At 37.4% G+C, this 23,329-nt stretch overlaps 1 protein-coding gene across 3 annotated transcripts in view; it reads right to left on the bottom strand.

Annotated features, from left to right (window-relative positions):
- The window catches only part of NALCN (sodium leak channel, non-selective), a 318,920-nt gene that overhangs the window by 256,508 nt on the left and 39,083 nt on the right, over window positions 1–23,329 (bottom strand). For all 3 annotated transcript variants that reach the window (XM_066380606.1, XM_066380605.1, XM_066380604.1), the window contains exon 7: window positions 14,743–14,897. In XM_066380606.1, the coding sequence (XP_066236703.1) occupies window positions 14,743–14,897 (155 nt within the window). The remainder of the gene's footprint in view (window positions 1–14,742; window positions 14,898–23,329) is intronic.

The following is a 23,329-nucleotide window of genomic DNA, read 5'->3' as shown; positions in this document are numbered from 1 at the left end:
CTGAAAATGCAAAATTATATATTTTTTTAATATAAAATGATAATTGTGTCTCAAAGAAAGGGAAACTGCACTTATGAATTCTAAAAATATGTTTAAAAATATAAGGTTTTAGGTCAATTTGTTGGGCTTTGCTTAGTTAGATACTTCCTCCCTTTATCCTTTCCACCCCTTGTCCAGCCAACAAAAGGAAATGGATAAATAAAAGAGAATAATTTGGAATGTTTAGTCCAAAACTGGGTGAAATATTCAGTGATCAGAAAGTATGAGAGAACACAGATTGAGAGCTCTGAGCAGAAGCAGAAGTCAAGACGGCTGCCAAGTATCCTCAGAGTTAATAGAAACCTTAAGGGCTGGAATCCGGGCCTCGGCTGCTCAGGAAGAGGAAAGAGTTGGGGTGTTCCCTCACCCAGGGCAACAGGCAGACTCGAAGTTAGGTGTGTCTGCAAAGTGGAGAGCTTCTCAAAGGCTGCTGCATCTTAAATGGAAACTGAAGAACCGTCCTTCAGCCCAGGGAAGCAGAAAGTTGCTGGACTGCTGTCCAACCCATAAGGGCATCAGAGACTCTTAAGAGAAACTAGAATCAGAGTCAACCAAAGTGTACAGGCCAATTTACACTGTTCCCTACAGTATGTAGAGTTCAAGGACCTCTCCTCCCCACAAGTTAACACAAGGATTAACTAGAACAGATGATACCTCTGGAATTGCAGTCAACACAAATCCAGGAGATGGAGGGCAGAATAAAAAAGTTCAACAAATATTCCAGAAAACCAAGAATAGAGAGAATGGAGAAGAGATATGGTATAAGAAGATAATATCTAAAAGTCTTCTGGAAAAAAAAGGAGCCTCATATGCAAAAAAATAAATCCCTAGAAGATTAAAGAAAAAAAAATAAAGATCCATGTCAGGACATAATATAGTAAAATCATAAAACAGCAAAGACAAAGGGTTAATCTTAAAAACTACCAGAAAAAAAGAAACTTGGATATGTTGGACAACAAAAATAAATAAACAAATAAAAGCACTACAGTAATACTCACGGGAGGGCTGTCATCAGCAATACAACAGAATTATTTCAAAAAAAGATTTTTTGGGGAAATATATATCTACTAAAATTCTATACTCAGTCCAGCTACTAATCAAAAATAAGATAAAGACATTTTAAGAAAAGTGCATAAGAAGTAGAGATATTTGACCGGGAACAAAACAAAACAAAGGTGGCACACATAATCTATGTCATGCCTGACCTGTGGTGGCGCAGTGGATAAAGCATCAGCCTGGAACGCTGAGTTTGCTGGTTCAAAACCCTGGCTTGCCTGGTCAAGGCACATACGGGAGTTGATGCTTCCTGCTCCTCTCCTCTCCTCTCCCCTTCTCTCTCTCTCTCTCTCTCTCTCTCTCTCCCCTCTTTCTAAAATGAATAAAAATAAAAAATTTTAAAAAATCTATGTCATTAATAAAAGCTAAAGTAAAAATAAATTCTCAAACTGGTATTGTCCATTATCAGAACTTACAAAACAATTTCTCTCAGATGTGAGGTAGATTACATAAATGCGAGAAATGCTGGATATAAGGCAAATGGAGGAAATGAGACTTGTAGCAAATTAGAGCATTCATGCTTCACTTTAACGTCATCACTACACTAAAAGTTTTATAGTAATGTGTAGGCATGCACACGCACACACACACACACACACACCTACACAGACTAGGGTGTGCACCCTTGCACCTGGTTCAGAGTGGCAAGATCTGCCACAAGTTAGAGATCAATCCTTTCTTTAACTTTATTTTTCCTTCCTGTCTTAGTTTTTCTTAGCATTTCTCTTTGGGGCAGAAACTTGGTTACTTTGTTTGCATCATTATATTTCAGTAGCTATATGTCTTGCGCAAGGTCAATAAGTACATAAACGTTTGTTGAATACATTATTTATGAATACATTTCATTTTCTACTTATGACAATGCATCTTTTTATTCTAAAAATCCTCATATTCTCATAAAAATGGCAATCTCATTTTCCCCTCATTATTTAGAAATAAATCTGACCAATTATAATCTTTATAATAGAAATTGTGGTATTTGCTTTTATTTTTAATACTGGCAGTTAATATTAGGCATTTATGACTTACACTAATACATTTATTTTAATTTTACTTAGTATATGTATCTTAGCGTATTTAGTATGTTTTAGTTTCTTTAATATATTTTGCTCTTATGATCCCTGAATCCCAAGCTTAAGGGTGTGGGTGCTAAGGAACAGAAGAGAATAAAGGGAGAGACAGAGAGAGAAAAAATAACCTCCTTGTTTCCAAAGTCCAGCGTCCATTCAAGGTGGATGCCATCTTCTCTCTCACAACCCTGTGTGGCTCTGGTTAGAACCCGATTTCATGGGCCAGAGAGCTTGCTCCCCAGAGGAGGAGGCCCTGCACCGACTCTGCACAGTTTGTCTAACTAAGCAGGGCTCACGTCAAAGAACACGCAGCCCAGGGAGTTGGAGTCGGCCTTCCTCTGGCCTCCTTGGCCTTGAGGGAAGAGCTGTGTCAGGGCTTTGCTAATGGACATTATTCTTTTTTGCTCCAAATGATTAAGTGGTGAAATTAATTTAATCTCATAAAGTCTCAAGGCAGTTATGTTCCACGGACTGCCTTTACCAGCAGGAAAAGTTTCCTTATTGTCAATACAGGACTTACTTCTCGGCTAGTTTGATCACATTTGTTGAACTTATCTGAAGTAACGTGGAATGCACTTTGCTTCAAATGAACAATATATTTAAAGGCTAGATAGAGTTGGATTTGCATTTTATTTGAAATTTAAACCACAAAATTTTCACGGAATGATGATGTCAAAAGGCAACAGGTCTAATATAAAATTCCTAAACGTGATCAACCAGTCCTCAAGTATACACTGGGCTCACTGAGAGTCAGCGAGGACATCACAGGGGGCACAGGAAGGTTGGCTTCTACTCAGGCTTTAAGCTCAAATGAGCGAGTTGGGAAGGCAAGAGTAAAACAAATACGCGCGCACACACACATATGCACGCACACACAGCTGAGAGTGGGAAGCAAACAAAACGAAGTGTTAACTTTCATGCACAGACCAGGGCATCTCAGTTCAGACAGAAGGAAGACAAGTGCTGCAGGGGCAGTGGGGGAAAGCTACTTGAAAGCAGTCCCAGGAATCCGAGTCACCTATCGATAAGATGAGTAGAGGGAAGGCACTGCATTCCAGAAGGAACAGGATGAAAGAATATGAGGAGAAGAGAATGGACTGCTGTTCAGAAGAATGGTAAATACAGTACAGCCTATATTAGTTTTTTACTTCAACATTTATGCATATACACTCTTTAAGGGCAGGGTTACATTCTTATCTTTTTTGAGTTAAAAATTAGCATGCCCTTAGACCCAGAAATTGTTCTAGAAATCTATTTTAAAGACATATACACATGTGTGTGTATATATATATTTTGTGTGTATGTGTGTGTAAGTATTACTTATTGGATACACAGTATTATTTATTGTAGTAAAACACTGTAAATCACTTAAATGTCTACTGGTAGAGAAATAATCAAAAGCATTTTATTAAATGTCATGAAACTGATAAAGATGGAAGAAAGAAGGAAAGGGGAGCAAAAGGAAGGGAATATATATGGCAGAATTCATTGCTTTCTTTCATTAAATCTCATGTTATTTGAAGTATTATTTTCATAATCAAAAAATATTTAAAATGCAACAGAAAACATGCTAATTTCTTGGAAATACTAGATAGTTCCAGTGAGTATTATCTTCTATGTATAACATGAAAAATTAATCACTTTATGCCATCAGAAATCCACTTTTAAAATTCCCTTTTTCATTGTCTGATGAAACGTCTCTGGCGGCTGCCTTTTCCAATCCATTCAACAAGAACTCTGAATACCCGCTAGACAGTAGGCAGTGAGATCCTTTTTAAAAATCACACCTGCAATTTCTATCTTTAAACCCCCTTTCTTCCTAATATCCTGAAGATCTGCATATCTCATTTCAGTTTAAAGAAGTTTGTGACCCTGTTTGAGAATCTAATGAAACCCTAAGACTTAGTTATTTTAGAAATTCTGAAGCACACATGTTTGCACACAACCTAAGGCCATTTACTGATGCCTGGTCCCAGAGATAAGCCTCCTACATTTAACTCTCACAATTATTCCTCTTGTTGGAGTTTCATGATCTCCTCCTTTATTAACAAAAATATGTCAGGTTTTCCTTGTTCCATGCTAAAGGAATTCCCTCCGAAAGCAAGAATAGAATTATCACAGATTAAAGTAAGCACTTTTGGTTGAAATCTATTGCCCTACTTTTCTCTTCTATATGTGTTTTCCTAAAAATCAATAAGTAATTCCAGTAGCAAGGCTAAACATAAAGATTAATGCAGGGAAAACAACCCTTCAGTACTTTTCACAAAGGACTATAAATCTCAATTACGAATTTTACAAATTAGTCTTTACTGTGGCTTTTTTGCAACTGCAATAAAAATGTACCTTCTGCAATAAATCATAGCTATAGGTAGATAATAATTTTCTATTTTCTATTCATTTGTAAAATTTTCATCTGATATTATATACAACAGCATGAAATATGGTTTAATGTCACTTAGACCTGATGAATCAATTTTTAGTAGTACCATCAACAAAGTTCAATTTTCATTCTATTATGATCTGGATAAAAGCAATTTTCTTTGATCACATTTTATGTTCATATTTAATATCAGATGTAATAGGAGACAAATTACAAAAATAATAGAATGCCAATAGGAAAAAATAGGGAGAAATTTTAAATTAAAGCAAAGCCTGTAGTGTAACTGAAACAGACTGTGTAGGTGGATTATCAATCCTATTTCAGCAAAATATGGGGTAGCTGCAAGCACCAAATACTACCAGTGATGAAAATAACCACCGATGTTATTTCTCATCAATATTAAATAAAACTGATTTATGACTCACACAGTCTGTAGCCTGTAGTCAGTACTACTCAAAATCAAAGAAGAAAAATACCACAAAAGTAAATACTAAAAGATATGTCCCCTTGGAAAGAAATGTCAGTCCCAAATTTCAATACCCATAATAGCCTTCTTCAGAAGTGACTTAGGAATATATGGAAATCTGGCAGGCTATAGGTTACTTTTTTACCTTTATTGAAAGACTCAATTAATTTATATGTGCCAGAAAAATTTACAAAAATCTGCACCCAAAATCTACATTTTTAACCTCAGTGCTGCTGATGATCTGTAGTTTATCTACCTAATATTTTAAGGCAGGTATATAAAAAAAGCTTTGCATTTTTTTCTCTTTTCTCCATATTGTGTCTTTTTCTTTTTTAAAAAAATTAAGTTTTATTTATTGTGTTAATATGGATTCAAGTACAATTTTTTAAATAAAGAGAACTGATAAGATTAAATGCTCTTTATGTGCTACCTCTAATAAAAATAAATTAATATGCATTTTAAAAATCACCTGATATAAAATTGTTGGTTAATTTGTGGTATTTGGAAAGCAAACCTAAATATTCAAATCTCAAAGGAACAGAGAAAGAAAATTATAATACAAAGAAGAAATTAATGCATATAGTTATAAATTATATAGAGTGAACACATGTATCATCAGGGGATTTTTGATTTAATTTAAATAAGTGTGAACCTGACTACAATATAACAAATAACATATTTTTTTCTTGCTTTCAACATTCTCTTCCATATCTCTAGTCTGTGCCTGCCTACAGACCTCATTTTATAAGTATTTAAGCATACTTATCATTTTTCTGCCATTGCCTCTAATCCTGGGCCAAACGTCCACAGCTTGATAAATTATCATGTAAAACTGCATTGCCTCCCAGGTAATTTTTTAAATTGAGATTCTTACACACAACTGACATACATCATGCACCAAATCTCCTGGGAGGAGGAGGGTTCAGCTCAAAGGCCTGAGTGGCCCTCAGTTTGCAGCAGACATCACTCTTCTTTGCACTCATTCTTCCGTCCTAGAGACTTGCGGATGAAAGGAGAAGGCAAGACATCTGGTAGATTACTATGCTGGAAGACAAGTCTCCTTCTCTATCCTAATGAGACTCTATAATGCACCCGTTATTCTGACAAGTCACAAGGAATGGCAGTTACCTGTGGCTGACTGACTTCATAGACAGGGCTGAGAACACAGGCTTTGACATCAGCACATGGGCAACGAGCCTTGGTTCCAACTGTGGCCAGTGTGGAGCTTTGAGCAAGTCAATTCTTTCTCCTCTCACTCGCTTCACTTATCAATTGGGAATAATGACACCTTATGGGTTTATTTTGAGGATGAAAAACACAATGGATGAAAAACCTTTTGCCTGGTGCCAGATACATAATAAGCAATTGAAAAATGGCAGGAGTAGTTCTCATAAGTAATGATAGTAATTACAATAATAAAGACTGTCTGTTGGACAATTTGTCAGCATCAGAACATAGTGTTTGTTAGTTCCTGGCTTTATCTTTGATTATTGAATAAAAAGAATAGGAAAAATAGTGCACTCTATACAGTCTATGCTGCAGCAAAATCACATATAATTTAAATGTCTTTTCTAGTAGTTATTTTCAGAGTGTCCTGTTTGTTGGCTAGTCTTGCTACTTCATTTATCTGATATAAATTGTTTCAATCAGGTTTAGCTTATTATGTGTTTTTTAAAATTGGGCTTTTGTTTTTTGTTTTTATAATTCAGAAGACCAACAACAACAACAATAAAATGCCTGATATCTTTTAGTTCCTAAGTGCTGAGGGTAGATTTATTCATTAAAAGACATTCACTGGGTTGCTCATCAAAATGGAACATGTTTTGTTTTTTGCCTGACTCTACAATGAATGGAGAGTTCAATCTACCATCTGAATAGTTTTGTACTCATCTCCTGTACCCAATTATTTTACCTTCTTTAGAAATACCATGACAAGCAGATTGCCAGTTTAATGGAGTTTGCTGTGATTTCCTTCCCATGTGTGATATAAAACTCTTGTTATTTTCCTACCTAGCATATCACATCTGTTTGGATGGATGGCTTTTCCACCAGCATCTTACCATGGGTGAGTGATGCAAACCTTCTACTACAAAATGAAGAATACAACTAAACTTTGAGAACTACTTTTTGAATTATTGTCTTAATTAAGCATTGATCTTGCATTTAAAAAGGTTTGGGAGAGACTGGCGGAGGCTGTGAATCATGAGAAACGAGTTTAGCCCTGCTTCTGCATGGGGTTCTCTGGGACCCTGACCTCCTTCACTCTGATGCTCATCTGTAAAACTGTCTAGTTAAACCACATGACTTCAGTATCTTTCCCAGCTCAAAACTTCTCATTTCTGGCTCAGGGCTATTACAGAGTTTTGCAATGTCTCCTATTTTATGTATTACATTGAATGCCATACAGGTTAATGAGCATGTGGTTACACAGAAGAAGTGCTAAAAGTGGGGCAAGTGCTAAGAAAAGGAAAGTAGGGTAAGTTGATACAGCTTTTTGGGTTTCACTTCTAGAGTGTAGATATTTTTGGGTGTTGTCTGTCCCCAAACTTTTTCATTCTGTATTTACTACCCTCCTCGCCACACGCTCACTCCAATCACGGAATGTGAATGTCTGCTAAACCGATTTTTGCAATCTTCAACTATGTCCTTCTGATAATATACATTCTCAGTGGATCTGGAACATGGGGAGTGTGCGAAATCCTTTGCATAGGCTAACATCTCAAAGGGGATGTCTTAGTTGAGGGTCCTTAAGAATGAGCTGTAGAAAGGGCACTCTGAAATAAACATGGAAAGGTATTCAAATGGAAGAGAGACAGAGAAGTAACCAGAAATTCAGTCATGATTTGACACAGAGATTTAGGGGAGAAGAGGAAATAAACCACTGAGTGGGAGACCGTGCAGGAGACAGCACAGCTGGGGCTTCTGTTCAGTGCTTCAAAGAGTGCTTTCCTTAGCTTTTTGGGAGGAGCGCTGGTTGAAGGATGCTAAAGGCAGGAGTGGCTTGTATCTAGGAGACGGAGCACAAATTCAAATGTATAGGAGTATGTAAAATTATATGTGTGAGGCTTAAGGAAACAATAGGAAACTCAGGGGCATGGGAATAGAGATATTATTCTGAAGATTCTAAAGAGGCAGATACAGCACAAGCGGGAGGATAGTTCTGAGTGGCAAGGGAGATGTATTTGATTAATGAAAACCAAATACCACCAAATACTAGCCCTCTAGAATTCTATACATTAATTAGAATGCAATAAAATTTGGGGTATTAGTTAATAGGGGTACAATGCAAGATTAAGAACACTATGTCCCCATTCCTTCTATTCTTCCCCCTTGCTGAAAGATCCTGAACAATCTCAGGAGCAAACTGTTGCAATCAAAACATTAATATCGGACACCAGAGTGTTAGTCTGAAAGCATTTAGATCCTGTTCTCTAATGTTAAAGTTGTCATTATTCCTCAAATAACACAGAGATCTTTTTATATTTTGCTGCTGTGTTACTGATTTCTAGCTCACTGTGTGTTCGCTCTGTGCTGGATGGACACTATTATAAGTGTAGTTTCTCAGTTGCTTCTTACATTAACTCTCTAATGTAGGTCTTTAACTTACCTATTTCACTGATGAAAATGAGGCAAGATGTGGTCGTGACTTTCCTAAGGTCACCACACTAGTATAGACTACAGCTGTGATCAAAACCCCCAGAGCCATTATTTTGAGTTTTGAATTTTTTCTAAAGTAATTTTTGACTCTGTAATGCATTTTCATGGCAAATGTTCTTCCATTATATATCTCCATTATATGATCCACATAATGTATAAAATGTTTGTTCTTACTGCTAAATATAAATACTAAGAGCATCAGCATCATTAAACTACCTCTCCATTTATCTTCTCTTCAACACAATCATAACTTGTGAAATTTGCATGATACTCTGTAAATTTTACAGTTGTAACAGTGAGTAGATTCTAGAGACTAAGCTCATAACCAGTCATTCCTGATTAGCTGAATGACTTCAAGATTTCATATAAAGTCTCTGAGTTTTTGACTCTTATAATAAGAAAGAGTTCAACACATTCTTTCCCTCAGGACTTTGTGAGCACGGTGTCACTATATCCTCAAATATAAAGTTTCAGGCCTCTCTGATGGCCCCTGTGAGAAATGACTTGGGCTTTTTGTTTGTATTTTTCTGGATGCTTCCTTTAGCTTTGAATTCAGCATCTTTACTAATTAATATAAACCCCAGCATTGATTATCCTATGTTCATTTATGAGACAAGTTGTACCCTTTTTATGTGTACATTCAGGTATTCTTTTTCTACATTTTTTTCAGCTATATATCCTGAATATTTTTTTTTCACTTTTAAATGCTCCTAAAGGTACATTTTTATAGATATGATTCTGATATTATTATTATTATTATTATTATTATTCATCACCTTGACATCAATTTTTACAGGACTGGGTATTTGTCACTGTATCACGCAGAGGAGGGGTGAGGTAATGTGAGAGGATAGAAATGAAGCTTTCTGTAAGAGAGGTAGGTATGGACCCTGGCCGGGTAGCTCAGGGTTCAATCCCTGGTCAGGGTACATACAAGAAGCCATCAATGAGTGCACAACTGAGTGGAACAATGAGCTAATGCCTCTCTCTCTCTCTCTTTCTCTCTCCCCTTTCCTCTTTCTTTCTCTATTTCAAATCAATGAAAAAGTTTTTTTATAAAGATAGATGAATATGTGTGCATATCAGTGTTGCTTCAATCCAGCGGTTCACAACTCTGCATGCACATAAGAATCTCCTGGGAAACTTTATAAAGCCATCTCTTCTTTGGATCACTCTAAAATTTTGATTTAGTTGTCCTGGGAATGGTGGTTGGGAATTGGGGAGTATTAAAAGGCTCCCAGCTTATCCTAAAATACAGCCAGATTTGCAAACTTCACTTGATTCTCTCCCTTGATCTAGTCAACAGAGAGCAGCACTGGTCCCTCCCAGCAAGTGTCCTCTACTCATCTCTGTGCCAACTGCTTGCAGAAAGAAGGGCCTCTACTTTGTGAGCCACATGGAGTCCCAGAAATCTCCCAGAGTCAGCTACACACTGACTTTCTCTGACTCAGAGAGAGCACTGTCCTGTTCCTCTGGGAATATCTGTTATTTTTAGAACATCAACATTCTGCGTGGTCTGTCTGAGATCCTCAGGAGCCAATGTCCTTTCAGGAAGTTTTTTGTTAGTCACCAAGGCCTCCGAGTGGTGTACAGTTACAAGTTTTTCAGAGTCCTTAAATATAGACAATGCATTTCTGTTTCTCAGTCTCCTTGATGTTTGGATGATTTTAGAGATGCAAAGGTATCTTTACTCTGCAATCTTACAATAGAGGCTCTTTCTCATTTTTTTCCACTTCATGATTCTGCTTTTAATGTATTTTAAAAACTGAGTTTCTCAACATCAGTATTAAATTACTTTTCTTTTTAAAAATATTTATTTATTAGTTTTTTGAGAGAGAAGGAGACTGAGAGAGAAAGAAGAAAGAGAGATCAATTTGTTGTTCCACTTATTCATGCCATCATTGGATGATTCTTGTATGTGCTCTGACCAGGGATCAAACGCACATGTCAGGGTGATGCTCTAACCAACTGAGCTACCTGGCCAGGGTGAGTATATAATTTCAGTGAGACATAAAGCTACTTACAAAGTTTTATGAGTTGATATTCAATGTATTTAATGATTAATAAAGAAATGTGCTCCTCTTTTTTTTCTTTCTTATTTTCCAATTGAAAGGCGGGGAGACAGAGATAGACTCCTGCATAAACCCAGATTGGGATCCACCTGGCAACTCCCATTTGGGGCTGCTGCTCTGCCCATCTGCTGCCATGCTCGCAACCGAGCTTTTATTAGTGCCCGAGGCGGAGGCTGCACGGAGCCATTCTCAGTGCCTGTGCCCAATGTGCTTGAACCAAACAAGCCATGGCTGTGAGAGGAGAGGAGAGAGAGAAAGAGAAAAAGTGACAAAGAAGGGGCAGGGGGAGGGGTGGAGAAGCAGATGATTGCTTCTCTTGTGTGCTCTGACCGAGAATCAACCTGGGACATCCACTTGCTGGGCCAACACTCTACCATTGAGTCAACCAGCCAGGCTGCTCCTCTTTAATCATGATTACTTACACATAAAGTATGCTGACCAAATTTCTATGCACAATTAGGCAACTGATTATGATTTAAATTCAACTGCATGCAGAAAGAGATGATCACATGTATCTAATAAAATACTTTCTTTTCCTCATTTTGGGGAAAACATCATCTTTTGTTCCTATAAGAACTTTCAAAATCTCTTAAAATACTACATTGCATATCTACATAGATACAGAATATCAGGAAGTAATTATCAATTTCAATCTAAACTTTAGTGACTACTTAAAAATCTTTTGATGACATTACAAAGTCAACATTTCATTATTTAACCATTAGTCATACAATGATCTTGAATTTAACCATCATTTGAGAAAAAGAAGCAAACAAACAAAATTAAGCTTGCACACTAAAGGAAGTTATGAGGAATAATGAATACGGCCAACAAAAATATACAAATTCAGAGAGAAGAACAAGAAAACAATTTAATTCCCTCGTATGGCTTCCTAACACAAAACATGATTGGTCATCAACAAATTTAAAAGGATATATACATTATTCAGTCCATCAGTAAATATAATATTTATAGGGGTTTCCCTATGAGCCAAACATTGCGCTTGGCCCTGGAGACATGAAGATGAAAAGACAGGCTTCCTGTGTTCAAGGAGCTAAAATTCTTGAAAAAGAAATGTGCAAGTAAACAGCACAGCTACAGTAAGATTACTGCCTTAGTGGGGGCCTATAGCCCCCAGGCAATTCCCTCCTAGAACTGGGCTACTCAAACCAATGCACTTTGGAAGGAGACTTCCTTTCTTAAAGAGAGATTGTAGCCTGCATTCATTGAAGCCATTATAAGTCACTGTGAAGATAGATCAACTTAAATATAATGCAGCATTTTGAGTTTAGGCTGCCTTCTAAATGGTAAGGATGTGATGTGATTTTTAAGGATTGAATGTTTATTATACAAGGGCTGCCTAACAACTGAACGCTGGCTACTCTTTGTGCAAGAGGTGGGCACACTTGGCCCATTGGCTCAGTAGATAGAGCATTGGCCCAGCGTACGGATGCCCCACATTGGATCCCTGGCCAGCGCACACATGAGAAGAAACCATCTGTTTCTCTTCGCCTCCCTCTCCCCCTTCTCTCTCTTTTCCTCTTCCACAGCCAGTGGCTCAATTGGTGCGAGCATCGGCTCCAGACAGGGCTGCCAATTGGATCTTGGTCAAGGAGTATGTAAGAGTCTATCTCACTATCTCCCCTCCTCTCATTTAAAATGAGAGAGAGAGAGAGAGAGAGAGAGAGAGAGAAATACACATTTGGTTAGCCCCTAAAAGAGAGAGCTGCAGGCTCTGACAAGCCATTTATTTGAGTCGTGTCCCAGCTGTTAGGACTCCTGGAACCTGTTCCACACAGTTTACCACATCTCCTATATATGTCACATCCCATATCACTCCTGTGGTTTCCTTCTCATCACTGAAAGGGATGAGTACAGTCCATAAGAAGCCTCTGCACTTTTGAGAGGGGGAAGGATGTAAGATTGGTTCTCAAGCCAATAACTTTAAGAGCATCCTGAAATGCTTCTGGTTTCTAAATTTTGGTGAAATAGGAAACTTGTATCATTGGCCAAAAGAGACTAACTATGATGATAGAACTCTACTCTGAGGGCATATTAAAATATAAGAATAAACATTTAGGGGTGTTATTTACAAAATTCACTTTAAAAAAATACCAACTATTTACGTTTTTCAGCTCAAGCTCAGTATTATATTCTGTCCAGATGCTTTGGTCTTGTGGTTTAATTAATATATGAAGAAAGCACTCCTTAATCAATGCAAGACCGTCACATATTCTTTCCCAAATTCCAATACTTAGCCCAGAGTTCATCAAGCCATCCTGTATAACACCATCCAGAAGCTACTATGGCTAAAAGCCAGGGTGGGAGTAGGATTTATCAGCTACTTTTTTTTTTTCTGATGTGTGAAGATGGATTAGCTGGTTTGTAGCAGTTGCTATCCAGAGTTGACAGGGATTAAGGCTCTCTTCCTTGAATATGAATGAAAACCCCCATCGTCCAGCAGGCCCATTGAGATGTGGAACCATATCAAAAGTTAGAAAATTCATTTGTCTTCCCATAGAGCACAACCATGGTCCTAATATACACTGCTCACCAAAATTAGGGGATCAGGGAATGTGCAGATACTCCAGTACTTTCAGCCATTTGTATAGTGCATTTTCACCAATGAAATAAAAGTTGGTTTTGTATCTCATTTGATAATTGAACAACTGTCTTTGACTTGTCATTTGCTTTTCTGATGTTCTTGTTTAATTAAAAAAATATCAAATGCTTCTTTTTTAAATCACTTCATATTTATTTTGAAATATCCCCTAATTTTTGTGAGCAGTATACATTGAAAAGTTTTTCTTTTAGGCCCTGGGTAAAAAGTGTCTAAAACTCCCTTAAATGTATGTGGGCCTTGAAACGTTAAGGAAAAACTGTTTTATTCTCAAATCGTTCTGATAATGATTCTGTTATGGACTAAATGTTTGTGCCTCCCTACCAAATCACATATTGAAGCCTTAATCTCCAATGTAATCGTACCAGGAGATGGGGGCTTTGGGAAGTGATTTTGTTTAGATGAGGACATAAGGGTGTGGTTCTCATGACGGGATTAGTGCCCTTATAAAAAGAGACCCGAGAGTTTTCAATCTATTCGCATTCCTATCACATCCATGTAAAAACACAGCAAAAAGACAGCCATCCACAAGCTAGGGAGAGGAGATGCCTCCCCAGAACAACCGAGCTAGCAACCTGATCTCAGATTTCCAGCTTGGAGACTGGACAGAAATAAATTTGTTGTTTATGCCACCCAGTCTATCGGTATTTCGTTATGGCCGCCTAAACAGATGCAGACAAATACTCAAAGTATAAAATAATTGTTTAGAGTTCCATGGTTTTTTCTTTCACTAAAGAAATATGTGCAATTTGCATGGAACTGTAATAAAAGCAATTATATCAATTAAATGGTAGCCACTAAGTTCTTTCATTAGTACATAAATGATGCATTTCAGGACTTAATAAGACAAGCCACAAATAAATCTATATAGTTAAGCACATTACAGTCACATACAAGCATTTCTCATACATCCATTATGTAGCTGATGCATATTCATTAAGTATTTGATTAGCTGTCTTCTGTTCCAGGATTCCTTCGCAGCCCCTGTGCATACATCAGTGTCTAGTATTTCAGTTACTTAAGACTTACCTTGATCACTTGGGTATAGTTAAAATGTGAAAAGAAACCATTGCCTTGTTTATCTTTGAGGCAATAACCCCTACACCTGGCTCAACAAAGAAATACTTTTAAATGCTATAATTAAGAATAAAAATAGTCTAAAAGGAGAGCTATTCAACTCTCCACAGCCATTGATGAATATACATAAACACAGATTGTAAGGTAGGATATATTACAATTTAGGCAAATAATTAACACTTGCAGTTGTGCTCCTTAAATACAGCCAGTCTAAACATGAAATATTAATTATATATAACTATTCTCTCCATTTCATAAACATTGTAAAATAGAAACTGAAAATGTATTTTACCAGTAAGACAGACCTATCTCATTAAAGCCACTGTAGCCCAGCTCTTGCCTGCTAAGTCCCAGATCTTCGAGGTCCATGCATTTAAATCCTGGTGGGCACTGGTAGCCTTCTTCTAGCTCTGGCGAGCAGTGTGTATCTGGGATAGCTAAACTATTCCAGGTCACATTTCTGTGAACAACACATGAAAAGGTTAGACAACTTGAACAATGGCAAATGATGATTAAAGTGAATAAGTAATCATTCTTCATTAATACCTGCTGTATTTGGACACAGATTTAAGATTTGTGATTCATGAACGGTATTCACTGCATGAATGACATATCGGCACATTCTCAAAAGTATTTGATTCATTCCCACAATAGGTCTTGATAAAATTATTACCATTTTTTTGTCTTTAAATTCAAGATCCAGATAAACAAAAGTTTTTCTTTATATATTCAAGAAATGTTAACTTATCTGTGGATCCCTTGTTAGTTACAAAATCCTTATCTTACTGTGAGCATAAGCTTTACTTCTCTACTTCTAAGCAATTTTAAATGTGATGACAGTCATTTGCCATTTGGCACAAACACTATGAGGCTCATAAATGACACTTGGCCTTCTGCTGTGTTGGCAAATGTGCAGTTTGGAAAGAAAACTGCACAAATAAGGAACTAAAGGTATCACCTTGGAAAAAGAAAGATTATGGGGTGATTTAGTGATAGCTCTAGGAATATTAAGGCTTTTTAAGATGGATGGTGATAATAACTTTTATCTTTCTGGAGGGCAAGCAGGAGATTAAGTTGATGTAGAAGAGTTTAGGTGTGTAACGGCTTTCTTTGTAGTAAGTACAGATAATCACTGGAATGGTGACTGTGGAATCTCATTCTGAACTGACCTTAACAATGAGCCCCAAATGGCTGCTATCTGAGGCAATTCTCACGGACTGTGTAGAAGTCAAAGTTTAGGTTAGATGATTTCATAAGCCCTCTAAACCCATGATTTTATTAGAAATTATTTCCCACTACATAAATGTTTCTCAGCATTTCCTAAAAGAGACCAACCTTAGAATAGTCTCAGTTCCCTTCACTTATGGCCAAATTGAGGCAGACTTGTATCACATTTTTGTTCTTTAATAACTTATGTTCAATTGGCTGCTGGGATAGACTTTCTCTAGTGTCTGACACATAACTCTGTGTAATTCCTTAGCTGCTTGAGGCCACCACACATACACATGTTCAGTGTTACACACACACACACACACACACACACACACACACACTCGCGCTCCTTGATGACTGGTGAGACCTTGTCCAGTTCTGTGTCAGTCATTAACAAGCTCTAAAAGCCTTGCCCACATCTCAGACACCAGTGCTCATTCCTTCAGGATCCTGTTAGTTACCAGAGAGAAAATATGGCTATTATTTCAAGAAATAGGTATTTAAATAACTGTCCCCTCTACTCCTTTGGACTCTACATGCAAACCCCAAGGGAAAGGCTTTAATTGTGGAAATTACCACTTTGGTTTCTCAGAAAGACATAACTTTGGGCAGACACATCACTTATTTCTCTCATTTTACACTTTTAATGTAGGCCAAATGACCCGTGGTCACTGAAGTCTAACCTGACTCTGTGTTTCTGAGGTGGTGCCCACACATCACACATGAGAACAAAGCTTCAGAGTTTTGGAGTAAGGCTGTCTGGGTTTGATCCCAGGCTTTACCATTTACTGGTTGTGTGACTTAATTAAAATTCTGCACATTTTTAAGGTTTCTGTTTCCTTGTAAAATTTTAAAAATTTATTTAGAAATTAAATTTAATAGGTTTAATAAGAATACATAAGTTTCAGGTAAACATCTCTATAGCATCTGAACTGTTGATTGCATTGTGTGCCCGTCACCCAACGTCAAATCATTCTCCGTCACTGTATATTTGTCCCATCTTACTCTCCCCTTCCCCACCCCCTCCCTCTGGGAAACACTTCACTTTTGTCTACGTCTATTAATATCCAACCTATGTGTGAAGCTCAGTTTCCTTACCAGTAAAATAGGAAGCGCAATCATAATTAAAAGGGAAGATTGTGTGAGGACTAAAAAAAAAAATACAGTAAGTATTGCACTCAGCACAGCACCGGATATGTTGCTAGTACTCAGTAAATGCTTATTATACATAACTATTAATCATTACAAAAATAAAATGTAGCATAAATACTAGTAGGAAAAAATACAACAATAAATACTTGTCAAAGGTAAAGAAGGAATTTTGGCATGTGATACTGAAAGCATTTTGTTAACAGAATTATACAACTGAAAGAAACTTTATAGATCACCCAGTACTTTATTTATTTTTATTTTTTGTGACAGAGACAGAGAGAAAAAGAGAGAGAGAGGGACAGATAGGGACAAACAGACAGGAAGGGAGATGAGAAGAATCAATTCTTCGTTGCGGCACCTTAGTTGTTTATTGATTGCTTTCCCATATGTGCCTTGACACTATGGGAAGGCACAGCAGAGCGAGTGACCCCTAGCTTAATCCAGTGACCTTTGGGCTCAAGCCAGCGACCATGGGAGTCATGTCTATGATCCCATGCTTAAGCCAGCAACCTCACGCTCAAGCTGGATGAGCCCATGCTCAAGCCGGCAACCTCGGGGCTTCAAACCTGGGTCCTCTGCATCCCAGTCTGATGCTCTATCTATCCACTGCACCACCGCCTGGTCAGGTCCAATACTTTATTTATATTTGAAGAAGATAAGGTGAATTTCAGGGAGGGAAAATTTTAACTTTGATTATTAATCAAAATTAGTAATTTTTTTACATTGCCAACACTTTAAAAAGACAATAACAACAATATCAGAAAGCACTGTCTACATGAAAAATTAAAAAAAAAAATCTCTCAGCCATTTGGATAGGAAATTGGACTCGAGAGTCAGTCTGCTGGATGTGACTTCTAGTTAAGTAATTTTGTTACATGTCTGACTTCACTTAAGTGTGTCTCAGTTTCCTCATCTGTAAGATGGCAGGAAAATGCCTACCTCATAAGACTGTGATGAAAATGTAATGATTTACATCTGTAAAGTACTTAAAATGATAGTTGATACTGGTTAACTGCATAGATTAAAATGTCATCTTTTGTGTGTACTGCCTCATTTTCCACAATTGCACCTCCTTTGTAGGAGTTTTAATGATCAAATGAGCTGATGTAAAATGAGCTTATGCACAATTCTCAGAATATTGCTGGGAATAAGTTAGTCACTTGATAATTGTCAGCTATCATGATTATGATTTCACTAACTTATAAATATGACAGTATATTTTCCTTTGACTCCATTTTTTCCTTCATATTAACACCAATTCTCATTTTAAGCACAAGTGTCTCCAGCACAGATATTATTTTGAAATCTTTGGGCTCCAGAGGCAGCAGATGTGAAACACATTATTTTTGCCAACATCAAGCTATTAGCAAATGCTTCTTAGAGGCACATTTATTGGATGATTAATCGCTCTGGAACACATGTATTTAAAACCACATGATAATAACTCTTTTTAAAAATGGAAATAAATGTCAAGAGTTTCAGAATATATATTATTTATCTTAGTTTTATTTGCTCAGTTAACAAGAAATCTTCCAGATTTTATTTTTATTTGATGTTAATTATTCTGTTGTTCATTTTCCCTCAGATATTCACGATAGAACAATAAGTTCTCTGAAATCGGGGGGGGGGGGAGGGGTGTAGAATTATTGTTCCAATAAGCCAAATCTTAATATAGACAATGATTTTCTCAGTCATAACAAATAGTCATGCTTAAGTGGGTTTCAAAACCTGCATTTCTTGCTCACAGTCAGCATTCTTGAAAAAAACTACCTACTTGTAATCTCCCTAATTTAATTTTTCAGTGATCTCAAATCCACAGAATTGCTCGTTTATTTCCACATGTTACATCCAATTAGACAATTTTAGTTGTTATCTTCTGTGACTTCTCAGTAGTAGTCCACATAGTTGTTCTGGTAGTACGCCAAATAATGACCCCTAAAGGTATCCGCAGTTGAGTCTCCTGAGAATATTTTATGTTACATGACAGAAGGGGATTGAGGTTACAAATGTGAACAGGGCTAACAATCTTAAGTTTGGATAATTATCCTAGATTGTCTAGGTGGGTCCAACCTGATCACATGAGCCCTTAAAACTAGAAAACCTTTTCTAGTTGTGGTTGGAGAGAGATGTGGCTATGGGAGGAAGACTTGGAGAGATGCATTGAGATGCCAGCTTTGGAGATGTTAGTTTTGTCCATACTTCTCAGATCATTCTCCTTTTCTGTCTCCTCCTCCTATAATGGACCTTTAAATACTGAGTTGCTCTAACATTGGTCCTTGGCTTTCCTCTCTTTTTCATGATGTTCTCTCCCTATACAGTCAGATCCGTGTCCATTGTTTCAATTCTCTTTTGTCCTAGACGTCATTATAGATTCTCAGAGCTACATGTCCAACTGCCTACTAGATCTTTCCATTTGGTTCCAGCACCAATAACTCTACCCCACCTGAACTCTGACTCTTACTTTTTTTTTTAACAAAGACAGACAGAGAGAGAGTCAGAGAGAGGAATAGATAGGGACAGACAGGCAGGAACGGAGAGAGATGAGAAGCATCAATCATCAGTTTTTCGTTGAGACACCTTAGTTGTTCATTGATTGCTTTCTCATCTGTGCCTTGACTGTGGGGCTTCAGCAGACTGAGTAACCCCTTGCTCAAGCCAGCAACCTTGAGTCCAAGCTGGTGAGCTTTCCTCAAACCAGATGAGCCCGGGCTCAAGCTGGCGACCTCGGAGTCTCGAACCTGGGTCCTCCGCATCCCCGTCCGACGCTCTATCCCCTGCGCCACCGCCTGGTCAAGCTGACTCTTACTTTTGCCACCACTTCTTCACACACCAATCTGCACCACAGCACCATCGTCTAGTGTGGAGAAAGTCTGAAATACTGGAATCACCTCGATACTTACTTCTCCATCAACTTACATATTAATCATTATGTTCCCCTAAATATCCTCCAGAACGTCTTTTAAGTTGATTCACCTCTCTCCATCTCTCACATGTACACTATCTAGCCTCCTATCTGGTCATCTGGTATCCACTCAACTTTTCTGATCCCTTCGCCACAGAGCACAACAGGGAGACTTTTCATCATCACTGTCTTACATGATGTCTGTTGGTAGCAAATCTTTAATACAAACTACAAGACACTGAAGGATTTAGTTGCTTTCCTTCTCCTAAGTGTCTTAGTGTCCAAACGTGTTGGACTTCTCCCAGCTTTTGGTGTGCTCCTTCTACTTCAGGGCCTTTTCCTCTATTTGAAATTCCCTCCTCCCATCTTCTTTTGGTTACCATGTTCTAGTCTTTAGACCCTGCCTGAATGTCACTTTCTCAGTAGAATGTCATCCCAAGTCCCTCAGACTAGGTTATATTCTCCTACTATAACTTCTTAAACTACCTTCATGTTTTATTTCTGGCACCTGGGATATGTGTAACTCAAGGTTGTGTGATCACTTATACATTGGATGTCTCCCAAACTTGACTGTTCCCCAGAGTAACCTCAAATTCCCTAAAGTCTCTGACAGATAGTCTGTGGTGGTTAAATTTACATATAAACTTACCTAGACTGTGATGCCCAGCTCTCTGGTCAAACACCAGTCTAGAGGCTGCTATGAAGCTAATTTTTTTTAGATGTGATTAACATTTAAATCAGTAGACTTTGAGTAAAGCTGATTATCTTTCATAATGTGGGGAAGCCTCATCCTATTAGTCAAAATCCTAATGAGAAAAAAGATTGAAGTCTTCCAAAGAGGAAGGAATTCTACCTCCAGACAGCTCTGGACTCAAGGCTGCAATATTAACTCCTGCTGAAATTCCCAGCTTGCTGGCCTGCTGTTTGGTCTTACCAGCCCCACCATCTCATCAGCCAATTCCTGAATTCCCTTTTGTTCTATATATACTCCTTATTGATTCTGTTTCTCTGAAGAACCCTGACTAATGCATACGAAATGGTTAATAAAATGCTTAATAATTATTTTCCAAGTAAATGAATGTATCTTTCTTTTCACCATTATTTAAATTTATGGTGAATTTATTTGTTTGTTTGCTTGCTTATAAAGTAACTATAGGAGAAACTCTTTAACAACTGGATCCTGGTGTTTTTTACACATTTTTTTTTATGTATGTGTGATATCTAAAAATTGACATGCTTTTTCATTTTTCTAATTTCTGGCTTTAGTAGCTGCCGTGTTTCAAAACAAGTACTGGAATCCCTCAAAGCAGTTGTTTTTCAAAAGTTTTTAATTATCTGTCTGGCATATTTTTTTTTGGTATTTCTTAACCAAACATCTAGTTACAAATAACTTTTATAAAAAGTTTGAAATCTAAGAAAAATATATTTTTAGCTAATTGCTAAAATTATTTAATAACAGTTCCAAATAATTTCTCAGTACTTTAGAGTTGTATGGTTTTAAGTTAATTATTATTCCTGATGGTACAGAGCATTGACCAGTATATTGGAACATAAGGAGTATCATCTCACTTTAGTGATTAACCAGCTTAATTACCTTGGGCATTCATTTAACCAGCTGAGCCTCTGTTTCCTCATCTGTAAAATAGCCATTTGAAAAACAATTCCTAGAATGACCTCACAACAGGTTCATATGAAAGAAAAGGCCTAACCCAGCAGCGGCGCAGTGGATACAGCATTGGCCTGGGATGCTGAGGACCCTGATTTGAAACCCCAATATTGCCAGCTTGAGCCTGGGCTCACCATCTTGAGCGCAGGGTTTCTGGTGTGAGCATGGGATCACAGACATGACCTCATGGTTGCTGGCCTGAGCACAGACATCACTGGTTTGAAGCCCAAGGTCACTGGCTTGAGCTAAAGGTCACTGGCTTAGCTAAAGCCCCCTGGCCAAGGCACTTATGAGAAAGCAATTAATGAACAACTATGGTGCTACAACAAAGAATTGATGCTTCTCGTGTCCCTTCCTGTTTGTCTATCTTTGTCTCTCTCTCAAAAAAAAAAAAAAAAAAAAAAAAAAAAGAAAGAAAGAAAGAAAGAAAGAAAGAAAAATAAAAGGTAAATGATTAAAGTGAAACCACGTGCCCCACTGTGTTCTGTGTGCATCTATCCATGAGACGCACCAATGCCAAATGCAATAGCTCAAGATGTTGTGTTCAGATTCTTCTTTTCATTATCCATATCATCTTTCTCTACCAATATCAAACTGCTGTCACTGCTATTGCAATGCATTTTGTGTTGGCCTTTTGTAATTACCGTCCTTATGAATATCACTACACTTATTATTCAGACCTTTACAAAAATTATTTTTCCCATATTCTTAATGGGCTAACTTTATTTCATTTGCCTGGTCATTCACTCAAAGTAATTATTTTTCACAGGTCTATTCTATGTCACCTAGCATGCTAGGAAGGTAGATGACTAAGAAGTTTTTTCACACTCAGAGACTTTACTGCTTAGTGTGAGAGAGAACAAAAAAATGATGCTCACAGAAGAGCATGATGAATGCTTTGGAATCTATCTCATGATTATGGAATTACAAAAGCACAAAGTAGAACACTGCATATGCCTGCTGGTGGTGAATGGTGAGTAGTTCTGGGAAAACCTTCCAGTATGGGTGATGCTTGGAGTGGCTATTAAAGGATCAGCAGACACTAGTTCTAGGGCAGGATATACAATGCATTTGAAAAAGTGGAAATGTCAAAGTCTGTGTGTGCACAGGAGAGAGAGAAAGAGGTGAGGCAGGAAGAGAAAGAGAGCACCATTTTTACTCTTTCATTGGTGGGTGTAGCTATTCACAGGTTTTTCTCAGGGGCTGCAAACAAGCAGTTGTTACCCTCCCAAACAATTTTTAAACTACACAGAGATGTGTATATTGGGGGAAAAGACAAGGACACACACACACAATCTTCACACCTGGGAGAATAATGAACATAGCCTCGGTCGTGGACTGCCTTACTGCTAGTAGTGGGTATGACTGCGCCCCTCCTTGCACATGCCGGCAGTGAACTTGCTCTGGCTGTCACCCACCTTTCAGGTTTACTTAGAGAATCACCTGGCTCCATTTCCATTCCTATTTGGCCTCCTCTTTCAGGATTAATTAAAAACTCCTATGACTCGGCCTGGCTAATTCTAAAGCTGGGTGCTTTGGAAAACTAATCCCACCCTTGAATTCGCGGAGATGAAACCATTTATTGATTTTTGAAAACTTTTAATTACTCTGCCTGGACCTTTAGAAGGACTACGGACAAGATAAACAGTCCAAAGCAGAAAATAATATTGACATCACACCTCTTTTTCATAAACAAGTAAATCTGGCACATTTTCTAAGAAATTAGAAAATAAATTTCCCTTTACTGTTAAAGAATATTTTATTATGACTCTTCCTTTTTCTCATTCTTTCTTGAATGGCTAGATAAGCAAAGCCATAAAGAACTGAATTCATCATGAATGAATATTTGAATGAGAATAAGCTATTTACTTTTTAAAAGTATTTTAAGTAGTCATTTACTTCTTTATATCTGTATAATTTATATATATATTTGTATTATATATATACACATATATATGAA

This window comes from Saccopteryx leptura, chromosome 4 (genome assembly GCF_036850995.1).
Source record: "Saccopteryx leptura isolate mSacLep1 chromosome 4, mSacLep1_pri_phased_curated, whole genome shotgun sequence".
Lineage (NCBI taxonomy): Eukaryota > Metazoa > Chordata > Mammalia > Chiroptera > Emballonuridae > Saccopteryx > Saccopteryx leptura.
This window is presented reverse-complemented; position numbering and strand designations above follow the sequence as displayed.